General features: G+C 36.5%; 1 protein-coding gene across 1 annotated transcript in view; it reads left to right on the top strand.

Moving 5' to 3' along the window:
- Nucleotides 1–12600, top strand: part of MOV10L1 (Mov10 like RNA helicase 1) — a 47532-nt gene that overhangs the window by 17935 nt on the left and 16997 nt on the right. The window contains exons 10-19 of the mRNA XM_087722558.1: nucleotides 719–833; nucleotides 2485–2662; nucleotides 3107–3177; nucleotides 3556–3647; nucleotides 6073–6131; nucleotides 6329–6438; nucleotides 9119–9203; nucleotides 9424–9602; nucleotides 10142–10288; nucleotides 12368–12489. Coding sequence (XP_087578684.1) covers nucleotides 719–833; nucleotides 2485–2662; nucleotides 3107–3177; nucleotides 3556–3647; nucleotides 6073–6131; nucleotides 6329–6438; nucleotides 9119–9203; nucleotides 9424–9602; nucleotides 10142–10288; nucleotides 12368–12489 — 1158 coding nt within the window. The remainder of the gene's footprint in view (nucleotides 1–718; nucleotides 834–2484; nucleotides 2663–3106; nucleotides 3178–3555; nucleotides 3648–6072; nucleotides 6132–6328; nucleotides 6439–9118; nucleotides 9204–9423; nucleotides 9603–10141; nucleotides 10289–12367; nucleotides 12490–12600) is intronic.

Below are 12600 nucleotides of genomic sequence, written 5' to 3'. Positions count from 1 at the left end.
TTTAAGCACTAATGTCATATAATTGTCTTTAAGGGATGGTGATTATCTTTATTTCAGAGATTTATTAGTAGAAATACAATCAGGAGTTACCTCAAAGAAATGGAATAAGTCTGTTTTATGAAATCAAGATTCTCAGGCTGCATTTTGGAAACTTGAGTGCTTTTGATGAACAATTTTTTATATTGTGAGCGGAGAAACAGTTTTTCAGTAAGGATTGTTTCAATGCCCTATATATTTGAATTTTAAAGACGACCATGACATATGTCTGTTTTAAACTTAGCTGCACCTTTTCAATATTTAAAACCTATTGCAATCTACCTAGCCTTAAGTACATTTCATCTGTTTTTATTGAAACTTATTTCAAAATTGTTTTATAAATCATTCCAACATCTATGGTGTTGAATCAGTAGCAGTTTCCATGTGTTTTTATGGAATTGTGCTCATAATTTACAGTATATGTGACTTTTTGTCATGTCTGATTAGTGGCCAGTGAAGCTTCCTTATTGGGGAAAATTAACTTCAAAGTCGCTACAGTCTTTTTTCTTTCTAAAAGTGAAAAGTCAGAGATTGTGTGAAAAGCATTGCGGAGATGTATGTTAGTTTATGATAATAAAAAAGTCTGATAGTATCTAACTGATGGTCAATTAGGCTGACTAACTGCAAGAATTGCTTTGTGTATTTTGAGTATTACTACTACTTTGATTTTCTAATAACTTAGAAAGTCAAGAAGACAGCTGCCAAACTTCCTTCCACAGTACAATATTCCAGACAGAATAAGAGAATGTGTGGAAAAGAAATCTGATATATTGGTTTTTTATCCAGATCTTGGTGAGGTAAGTAAAGATCACTATTAATTTAAATGTACAGATGCATGAATCTGATACAACTGTAATTAAATATCTTATTTGTAAGATTGACAAAATGCAGAATATTATAGATCAATGTTTTTTTTAAGACCAGCATGTGTGTTATGCTACACCAGTCTTTCTTGTGTTATGCAGTGCTGTTTTGCTGTTATTGCAGATATTGTAAAATGAATGTTATGTAGGATAGGAATAACTTATTCTATGATTTGTGGGGGGGGGGGGGTGTTGCAGTTTTTATGTCAGTTCTCTGGGATCTGGACATTATTTCCAGGCCTTCTTAAGGACAAAAGGACTGAGAAACACTGCACTATAACATAGGTTATCTTTTATTAATTATAGGAAATGAAACTTTGAAACATGGTCTGAAAGGATGTTCACATGCTGCCTTTGTTTTCTTAAAAGCTTCAAGATGGTCCCATTGAAGAATGGCAGAGCAAATAGGTCTTTGTTGAGTCTAGTGAAGGCAAAAAGTTGGAATAGCTAAAATATAGCTTTTTCTGGGCTACTGTGAGATGGGGAAAAGGAATTTATTGCAAAGTGTTTGTTTATAAAAACAGCTGGTTTTGAATGGACTCTTATAAGAGGGTATGTCTAATTTGAGAGCCAGTTTGATCTCGTGGTTAAGGCACCAGACTAGAAACTGGGAGGCTGTGAGTTATCATTCCATTTTAGGCCCAAAGCCAATTGGGTGATCTTAGGAAGGGAGCAATGACAAATCACCTATGAAATCTTGCCAAGAAAATGGCTGGGATTTGTCAGGCAGTCATCAGGAGTCAAAGCTGCCTTAAAGGCACAAAAAAAAATATGTCTCACTTGATTTTTTAAAAACCCATTAATTAGGAAATAATATGCACCTGTACTTATGTGGGCTTATTTTTTATTAAACTGGCATTGTGACACTATTTAATAACAGTCAGCATCTTATATAAGATAAAAAAAAGTTAAAACATCAATTGTATAATGAAAAGGTGGCAATAATATCATAAAATCCTGTTCCTGAGTGCTATTAGAAATTTTGGGATGCAGCTCCCAATATTCTTATTAAAACTGCTGGTCAAAGATGGTGGATCATGTAAACCAGAAATCTAAAGGAAGACAACTTTAAAAAAAAAAACTTCTAGAAGTGATTTCCATGATCACTATGGAAGGAGAAAAACAATTTTAATATTCTTTCTGCCTTCCCTTAGAAAAATCAACAGAAAATACTTAACTGTCTTAGCATTCATTGGTTTTAAAGAGAAACCATATAACTATTTGGAATATTTATTAATCCCTCCACCCCTTACTTATTATTTTCTTCCTTTGGCTTGTAATAGAGTGTGAAACTTAAAACTGAAAGATGTTTACACAATTTGAAGATGCAATATATATGGTGCCTTCTTAAAAGTAGCATTTTACTTCACTGAATTTGCATTTTCATGTCTTTCATTGGAAGCTTATAGGATCGAGAATAGGCTTGGGGAATCTCTGCTATCCAAATGTTTCTGAGATGCCAATGCCCAGAGGCCAAAGCAGCATCACTAATTCTGAAAAGAACTGTAGATCTGATATGCCACAGGTTGTTCCCCATGATTTACAGCTCCTGTAATTTAAATTTTCTCAACTCTTTTTGTTTCAGGGTTTAACGCTACTTAACTATAAGGCAAACTTTTCTACTCTTTTGTGGCTTGAAGAAATCCATTCAGAGATGGAACTAAAGGACTTTGCCATGTGTGGGGTCATTTTGAAAAAAAATGGAAATTTCCTAGTACTTGAAGTGCCAGGGGTCATGGAGGGCCGCCCTTCGTTATTCCTTGGTAGATACTTTCTAAATTTTATATACAAAAGCAATAAACTGCATCTTCAAACCTCTTTTTCTGCCTATCTGAAGGACAGCTAGAACCTGTGACTTGGATCATATAAGTAATATAGTTAGCTTTCCCACCATTAGTGTTATATTTGTTTTGTTAAGACTTTTATTTATAATGTTGACTATTGCCCTCCTTTTGGGCCTTGGATCATATAAGTAATATAGTTAGCTTTTCCATCATTAGTGTTATATTTGTTTTTTTTAAGACTTTTATTTATAATGTCGACTATTGCCCTCCTTTTGGGCCTTCAGGAAAATATTGGGAAAGAGAAGCTTAATAATTGTTTTGCCTTCAATATAGTGATATGGTTAGATTTCTGAATTCTGTTCCCTGTGCAATTACATTATTACATTTTGTATCAAGGGAAATAACATATACACTTTAAATTAGGTGACAAAGTGATACTGAAGACCCAAGACTATTCAGAGGAGGTAATCCATTATGCTGCATATATTACTGACGTAAGTTAATTAGTTCTTTTTGGCTTATTTTCTGTACATTTATGGCTTAATAATATAGCTAAGCCATGTTTACTTAAAAATAACTATTATTAGGAATTAGTTTCATGTTAGTGATATATAATTGTATCCTTCATTGGGAGGGTGGGGGTTAACTCCGAATTTACTGCATTTAAACTTTCATTTAATTTAATTTATATTCCCTCATACCAGATTCCTATATATGTTCAGCAATTTTTAGAACTTTAGTTAGAATATTAATAAAAGAATAGGTCAAGTAATTTGTGTAGGAATGTAAAAATTAACTCTTGGTGTTTTCTTAAGTTAGAGTTTTTAAGTATGGGTATATAATGAAATAATTAGCTGTTTCTGTTTATATAGATTCATGATGAAGATGTTACCCTTAAAGTCAACTCAGATTTTGAGCAGGCATATAATTTTCAACCTATGAATGTGGAATTTGTTCATAGCAGGTACTGTTTTGAATATTTGTATCTCATTTAATTGTGAAACATACTAGGTTTGTTCTTGCCGGTTCAGGAAACTACATTCTGGTTCTCTCAAGCACTCAAAATAGATAAAGATAATAATCTTCACATTGGTAAAGGGTAAGATTACTTTGCAGCCAACCGCAGAAGACCATTATATGTGTGTGTGTGTGTGTGTGTAATATTGTTGTAAACACCTTGATTATTATTTCCTACATTCTGGTTCTCTCAAGCACTCAAAATAGATAAAGATAATAATCTTCACATTGGTAAAGGGTAAGATTACTTTGCAGCCAACCGCAGAAGACCATTGTGTGTGTGTGTGTGTGTGTGTGTGTGTGTGTGTGTGTGTGTGTGTGTGTGTGTAATGTTGTAAACACCTTGATTATTATTTCCTAAAATGATTTGTACCTAGACAACATACTGTTCAATTGAAATTGGAATTTTTCTATGTTACAAAATAAAATAAAAACTTAGTACAAAAAAAGAATCATAAGATACAACACTTGGTGATAGTCATAATATACTAAATAATCAAATCATACTAGCAAACTAAATAAAACAATGAAAATCATAAAGATACAAGCAACAAAATTATAAATATAAATGAGAGGAGGTAGGTAAGGATGAGAATAATAATAATAATACAGTCTTAGTAAATAGTTTGACAGTGTTGTGGGAATTAGTGGTTTAGCAGAGTGATGGCATTTGGGGGGAAAAATGTCCTTGTGTCTAGTTCTTCTGGTGTGCAGTGCCCTACAGCGTCATTTTGCGGGTAAAAGTTGAAACAATTTATGTCCAGGATGAGAGGTGTTTGTAGATATTTTCACAGCCCTATTTTTGATTCATGCAATATACAGGTCCTCAATGGAAGGTAGGTTGGTAGCAATTGTTTTTTCTGCAGTTCTAATTATCCGTTGAAGTCTGTGTCTGTCTTGTTGGATTGCAAAACCAAACTAGACACTTATAGAAGTGCAGATGACAGACTCAATAATTCCTCTGTGGAACAGAATCAGCCGCTCCTTGCGCAGTCTAAGCTTTCTGAGTTGGCGCAGAAAGAACATTCTTTGTTGTGCTTTTTTGATGGTGTCCATTTTAAATAATTGTTAAATAATTAACAAATGCATAAAAATTAAAAGTCAGTTTGGTTAGTAATTAAGGCACCGAACTAGAAACTAGAAGTCTGTTCTAGTCTCATCATAGGCACAAAGCCAGCTAGGGCCAATCACACTCGCTCAGCCCAGCGCCTCTTCATCACTCTTTGTGGTCTTCCTGAAATTACTAATCCCAGGTCACTTCTTTCTGCCTTTGTCCCCAGGCACACATATGGAGCACATCATGTTGTTTTTCTCCTCCTGCTAGGCTTTGATCTGCCTACAGTGCATTTTTAAATAACCCTCTTTTCTGTTATGATTGTAAGAACTGCACTAATTCTTGCTCAGGTTACAGTCATAACACTAAAAAAACAAACACAAAATGTTTCTGTCTCCAGTAGTAATTAAATGTGGCCTTTGGTCTGCGAGTTGCCAGCTTTTGTTTAAGATAAATCATTATAATCCCATAAGACCAAAGGGACAAGTCCACTTCAGGCATTATGATGACACATGAGGATTCTAAGTCTTGTGTTTGTAACAGTAACAATGATTGCCTAATGTTTTTATTAATATGCAGAATCAAAGGGGGGGAGGGAGAACGGTGAAGTGCAAACTGCTGAAATAGTGATAGCTTTTTAACAGTGGTACCCAAAGCATATCAACTTGGAAGACTTTCAGTAATGTCACAAAAGTATTGTAGCATTTCCAGCAAAGTTGAAAAGGCTCTTTTAATCTTTAAAAAGCTCAAGAAATGTTTAAATGGAAGATATTTTGCACCCTGCTACTTTTTAATCGTAAAAGAATCCCAAAATAATTCAGTCTAACAAAATAATTTTTTAAAACGGGGTAGATTACAGAGCGTTCCTTGATTCCAGTCTTCTCGGGTTGTCTGCTAGGCACCTTCGCATCAAACTGATGCAGTATTGTAACAATCAGAGTCTCTGTTGCCATTTCACAGCTTTTCTTCCTTACTTAGATCTGTTTTGTTAATGAGATTATTTTTAATATAAGATTTCAAATATTTCATAATATGGATCTTTCGGTACCAGTTCTAATAATGAGCCATTTGCAGGCATTTTTTAAGATAGCACATTCCTCCACCCACCTTTCCAAATTTAGGGAAATGATGAATAATGGTGTTTTGATAGGTGGTATGTTTTGCAACTGCTAAGGCAAGAAATACAAGCAAACAATGGATTTAGGCATGTTTTCCTTCTATTGCATATAACTGCAGTCTTGAGCATAACATATTGGTCAGGTTTACTGTTTTAATCTCTTGAAATTAAGTTTTAATCTTTTTTCTGAACCTTTCACAGGATAACAACCAGGAGATGCCATCATGCAGTAGAACAAGCCATCAACTTGGGAGCAAAGGGTATATGTCTTACCTACATATTTATTTTACCGAAACTGTAATAGTCTAGATTATTTTTTGTTGTTATTATTTCAATAGACATGGTACATTGAGTTAGGTTATTGTTGGATCTTTAATAAACATTTAGCATCTTCTACAATGGTGGCTTCTATTAACTTAATTTTTTTTATTTTTCGTTTTTGCTCTTTATTTCAAAGTTTTGTTTCCTGATGCTCTTATTTTGCAATCACCACAAATCATGCAACAGCAGCATGAGTCAAGATATTCTTCCAGCATTCCAAAACAAAGTGTTACCCAAGAAACTGAGGTAAATTCTCCCTAATCTACCCCTCCATTAATTTATTTATTGCTGTAGTGTTTAAACAGCTTGTTTGTAAAAAAAAATGTGAAATGTGTTCATTTGCTATTGTAGCTAACATGTTATTTAACTATATTTTGTTTTATTAGTCTTACATCTTGCTTCAATCCTAATTAGTCTGAGCTGCTTTACCTCATCCTGAAATAAAATTAGCCATATACAATATATTAGAATCATCAACAATAATAAACTCAGCACCAGTTACTCGCTTCCAAGATAAGATAGATCAGTAATCTTTATAAATATCTGTGGAAGACAGTCTGATTTCTGGAGGAATGCTATTCCAGAGAAAAGGGCATTAGCAGAAAAGATTGGCCTCAAAGATCCCTGAAGATAACATTTGCCAGGGATTAGAGCCCGGGAGAGATTTCTGTTCTAGATCTAATAGGTGGGCCGCATGTCCCTAGGTAAGGGAGTACTGAAGATACCCACATATTGAGATTCATTTATTTATTTATTCAATTTATTTGCCCCCTGTCTTAATTCTAGTAAGCTTACATTATTTTAAAAAAAGTTATATAAATAAAATACTACAAAAGTATAAAAAATACAAAATAGTATAGCTAAAAGATGGGAAGAGTGGAAATAGGATAAACAGGGTGGGATCTCATATTAATCTACCCTGTTTACCCGAAAATAAGACCTCCTCGGATAATAAGCCCAATTGGGCTTTTGAGTGCATGCGCTTATAAGTCCTTCCCCAAAATATTGCAACACAGTAGCAGCCATGAGGTGACTACATTCACCGCCTCCTCCACCTCAAAAATAATAAGACCTCCCCGAAAATAAGGCCAAGGGCTTATTTTGGGGGTCAAAAGAAAATAAGACCCTGTCTTATTTTCAGGGAAACACGGTATCAACCACACCCAACATGAAACGCTTCCTTTTGAGTGGACTTCATTTGGGGGCAAAATGTTCTAAATGGCAAGTGGTAGTGAAGGCTGTTTTACATCCTGCCAACCAGAATACCCTGGCCGATAGGGTCCACAGCATTTCTCCTCCATGCAGGAATTGGCCTGCATGGGTAGGGCAGGCCAATTCCAGTGGGTAAGCCATCCCCAATCTTTGCGGCTTGGCAGCCCAACTGCAAGGCGGAATGGGGAACTGGGTCGCATAAGTGACAAGCCAGTGCACATGCACGCAGCTTGACTCATGCAAGTGGTGGGCTGGCATCCATGTGCATTTACACATAGGTCAATTGCAAGTTTTGTGTGTATGTGTGTGCGCGCACCGACCCTCCACTCACGCAAGTTGAGCTGTGCCCATGTGTGCACACCAGCCCACGGTCTAATTGCGAATAGGCCACAGTCCAGTAGTGGGCCGCAGGTTGGGAACCCCTGTCTTAAGTAACCTGGACCCATGTCATGCTGGGCGTTGATTATCAACATTTTGAATTGCATGCACAGGCAAACAGTGCAGCTCCCGGACCAATGGTGTTACATGGGCCACCATTTGGGCCCCAAGAACTGCCCACACCACTGTACTCTGCAGCAGTTGTGGCTTCCAAATGCTCTTCAAGGGTAGCCCCATGTAGAGCTTATTGCAATTGACTGGGAGATGATTAGAGCTTGAATGATAATGAAGGGACTCCTGAGCCGGGAGAAGTTGCAATTGTCGCACAACCTGAAATTTTAAAGATGGTGGCCTGTGGGGATAGAGGAAAGGTTACATAAAGACATGCACAGCAAACTGCCATGATCCCGGTAATTGAGTACCTCAGATTCCTATGATCTTACCTCATTAGCTTCACCAGGCAGTACTGGGAACCATCTGGATATGTGAGACTCTACCCTGGGTGGGATGTTCTTAGAGATTGACAAGGAGAATAAACCAATAACAATGCTGTTGCTATATATGCTCTTTGCTTGTAAAAACTGTATAAAAAGAATAAACCCTGAGAAGGCAGGGAGGCATTTTGGAATGAACCCTGTGATGTCTGATTCCTAAGCCCAATCAGTGGCCGGCTTTTTCAATTGTACAATCTGCTGGTAATCGGTATTTAGCAGTAGCAGAAAAGTTAGGATCTTTTTTGCAGAGTAGAATCTTAAATACTTAATAATTCTTAAGTCAAACCAGTGGTTGGTTCCTACCGGTTCGGACCGGTTCAGCCGAACCGGTAGTAGCTTCGCAGCCTGTGTCGCTGGAACAGGCAGTGACCCAGGCCTGCCATGCCTCCAAACTGGTTCTTCCGGCTGCTCCATGGGCTGTGCCACCTTCAACACATGTGCAGAGCAATTTTAATTGCACTGTGCATGCACGCACATCAACTGTGTGCACAGAGCATCCCTGAGCAAACCGGCAGCAATGGTTGCCAGAACCCACTACTGAGTCAAACCTTAATAGTGCATACGTCTTGACAAGCAATACCATCTGATTTAGTTTGCCTAGGCTTGGAAGCAGTGGCATCAATAACAAACCTCAATGACGTCAGAATGATTACATGTGCGCTACAGTATCTTCATATGAATGCTGTATTTATATACATTAACAGTGTTACTAACAATAAGCTTTTCAATAACTTTTTAGAATTTGCGTGTGAATACTTTAAGTTACATTAAAGTTGTCCCTTTACAAAAGTAGATTGAATGAAACATTACAAATATTGATTTCCGTGTTTTGCTGCTTTCAGGAAGAAAGGATGACAAAGGAAAAAGGAATACCAGAAAATGAAAAAGCAGTTGTTTCTGATATGGTCACTACTGCCACACAAAGAAGTTGGTATCATTTTGTTGGAATAAAGTGGTTTAGAGGGTGCATTTTAAATGCTTGTTAGTTTTTCCTATATCAAAGGGCAAATGATCTATACTTGATTGTTACCTATTTAAATGGATATGACATGGATATGTACTATAATTTTGGATGCATTTTCACATTTTAAAAAAATTCTGTGCACTATAATAAGATGTTCATTAAATTATATAATTTTGGATATAGTTAATAGAATTCTAACTTGGAATAGACAAGACGGTGACTTTTTCAATCCTCTGCTGAATGAGCACCAGAAGCTTGCAGTAAAAAGGATTCTTAATGGTGAATGTCGTCCAACTCCTTATATCCTATTTGGGCCACCAGGAACTGGCAAAACTGTCACAATTATAGAAGCAATTTTGCAGGTAACAGTGAATTGTAACTGGTTCTTGTCTCTGCTATTTTTAATAATGTTAACTCTTGGTTCAAAAATTACTCAGCCGTGTCGTTTGGGAATATATTTTGTGAATCAATACTTGTTGCTGTGGGAGATAGGAATTGCTGATGGATTTTCTTATCTGCAGATAACAGAATTTTAATATGCATGAGAATGCTTTGAAAATAATGAGACCCTTTAAATATTAAAATAACATGAGAATTACAATAATGTGGCTTTAAATGCTATTTTGGTATATGTTTGAAAAAGGATGCTACAGGAAATACTAACTTTTTATGGTGGATCAATATGGAGAAATAAAACACTAGTGCATAATTATTGCTTACTGAAATATTCTGAATATTATGTTAATGTCTTGTCAGTCTTCAGTACTATATGCACTAGCATGGAAAAAAATAATGTTGAAATTTAATTGGTTCAACATAATTCTTAAAAATTACCATGTTCACTGTGTTAAGAGCATCAGTTAACAATACAACATATGAATGCTTGTTTTTGTCTAATTAGATATATTATAGTTTACCAAGCAGTCGAATATTAGTCTGTGCACCATCCAACAGCGCTACAGATCTTATTTGTGTACGACTTCATGAGAGCAAATTGTTAAAACCAGGAGTTATGGTCAGAGTTAATGCAATCAACAGAAATGAAGAGGTAAAAATATATCTAAAAGACTTTTCTTGTTCTTCAAGTCATTCTGTCTCATCATTACATAAATGGTGTAGTTGAAGCTCGGAATTATACTTCTTTTAACTGAATAGTGCTTAGTTTTCCAAGTTACTCTGTAACCATCTGAAAATGTTACTTGCTAAGGTCTCCCTCCTGAATTGTTGAATATGATATCTCCTGAAAGATTGGATCTTAAATCATAGGTTCAATAGATCAGTTTCTGCATAGGAAAAGTTGGAGTCAAGATGTAGAAAGGGTTGAGAGAATAGTTCTCCAAGGTTTTCCATCAGGCTAGAAAGTTGTATCAGGTTCTAATGTTTAATAGAAGAAATGTATATTTTTCTTTGGCTTGGATATTTTCAGAACAATAGAACTTCCAGATGAAATAAATCCTGTACAAAAACTAGCTCATAATTGCATTAAAATGTAAACGTTCCCCTCGCACATATGTGCTAGTCATTCCTGACTCTAGGGGGCGGTGCTCATCTCCGTTTCAAAGCTGAAGAGCCAACACTGTCCAAAGACTTCTCTGTGGTCATGTGGCTGGCATGACTAAATGCCGAAGGCGCACAGAACGCTGTTACCTTCCCACCAAAGGTGGTTCCTATTTTTTCTACTTGCATTTTTACATGCTTTCGAACTGCTAGGTTGGCAGAAGCTGGGACAAGTAATGGGAGCTCACTCCATTATGTGGTGTTAGGCATTCGAACCGCCAACTGCCAACCTCTCTGATCGACAAGCTCAGCATCTTAACCACTGAGCCACTGCATCCCTATATAATTGCATTATACCTATGCAATTTTCTTGCAGAATCTATTTACAAAGAACAAAAGTAAAGAGCCATATGAATATATTGTACAGTTTTAAAAACAGCGGATACAACTTAATGACATAAGGGATCATTGTATAAAGGTACAATTTTACACAGTGATTCCTTATGTCATTTTGTACTGAGAAATGTTATGTCCTCGACTTAACGACCAGCCGCAAGTCCTCTACATACGACTGACAGCCCAGCAACCAAGGGCTCGCGCCCATTGGCTGAGACATGCCAGGTTGGAAGCGCGCTTTCTGTTGCGTTACTATTGGCTGCCCTGCTTGACAGCTCCTATATAAATAGCTGTCAAGCAGGGCATGGTGCTGAATTGTATATAGTTGTGTTTGCTTTGTTCCTGTTATTAAAATAGTTGTTCCTGAATCTAACAAGAAATATTGTAACTTCTTGACGTATAAATCAATTTTGTACAAAACCTAATACATAAAAGCAAATAAAAGATGATGAAAATAGGGAAGCACACAGACGGCACCTATTCCCCTCTCCTTCAAGGCCATTTTAAAGGATAGTAGGGTTACACCTATTTGAACTTCTTCGAGCTCTGTGTGTGCATGCCTATGTGTGCATGAGCGTGTGTATAAGTATAATACTAACGTGTTTCCCCGAAAATAAGACAGGATGTTATTTTCTTTTGACCTCCCGAAATAAGCACTTGGCCTTATTTTCAGGGAGGTCTTATTATTTTTGAGGTGCTTGAGGCGGTGAGCGTGGTCACTTCATGGCTGCTGCTGTGTTGCAATATTTTGGGGGAGGGCTTATATTAGCGCATGCGCTCAAAAGCCCAATTAGGCTTATTATCTGGGGAGGTCTTATTTTCAGGGAAACAGGGTATTCCAGAGGGCAAGTGCTGGAACTTCTCCAAGCATTTCAGCAATGAAAGGTAGAAAGAGAACAGTAGAGAAAACAAGTATCTAATGGAATGCGAAGGGATCAAAATTAATAGAGAACATAGACAAAAATGTACTGAGAACCTAGATTTTCAAGAAGGGACATAGTGTTTCAGAGCAAAAATATTTGAGAGGAGGATCTCGTTCACTGTTTTCAAAATTAATTGAAAGATGGGTACAGATTGAATTAGGGATGCTTCATTGGTATGACAGGCATTGCCTTCCTTTCAGAGTATAATATAATAAATATCATACATTGGGAAGAATGACTCGTGTCTGCAGTTTAAAATGTGTAAACTTATGGTAGGCCTATTAATAACACATGCTTCTTTGCATTGGCAGAATATTAATGAGGTAATAAAGAGTTACTGCAAAGCTGGAGAAGATATTCACGAAGCATCTCGATTTCGAATAATTATTGTGACATGCAGCAGTGCAGGAATGTTTTACCAGATAGGAGTAAGGTACACTGGAAGCTTTTCTGACTATTCCAGGAAAAATAGAATATAAAAATATTAGCAACTTCTTATAGAGAAGGAAATTGAAAGCAAGAAGCTATTACCTGAACTAGGCAA

The sequence above is a fragment of the Thamnophis sirtalis genome, unplaced genomic scaffold, assembly GCF_051295495.1.
Source record: "Thamnophis sirtalis isolate CommonGarterSnake01/CBP01778 unplaced genomic scaffold, rThaSir2_p1.2 scaffold_9, whole genome shotgun sequence".
Classification (NCBI taxonomy): domain Eukaryota; kingdom Metazoa; phylum Chordata; class Lepidosauria; order Squamata; family Natricidae; genus Thamnophis; species Thamnophis sirtalis.
The sequence above is the reverse complement of the archived record's forward strand: the minus strand, read 5'-3'. Positions and strand labels throughout refer to the sequence as shown.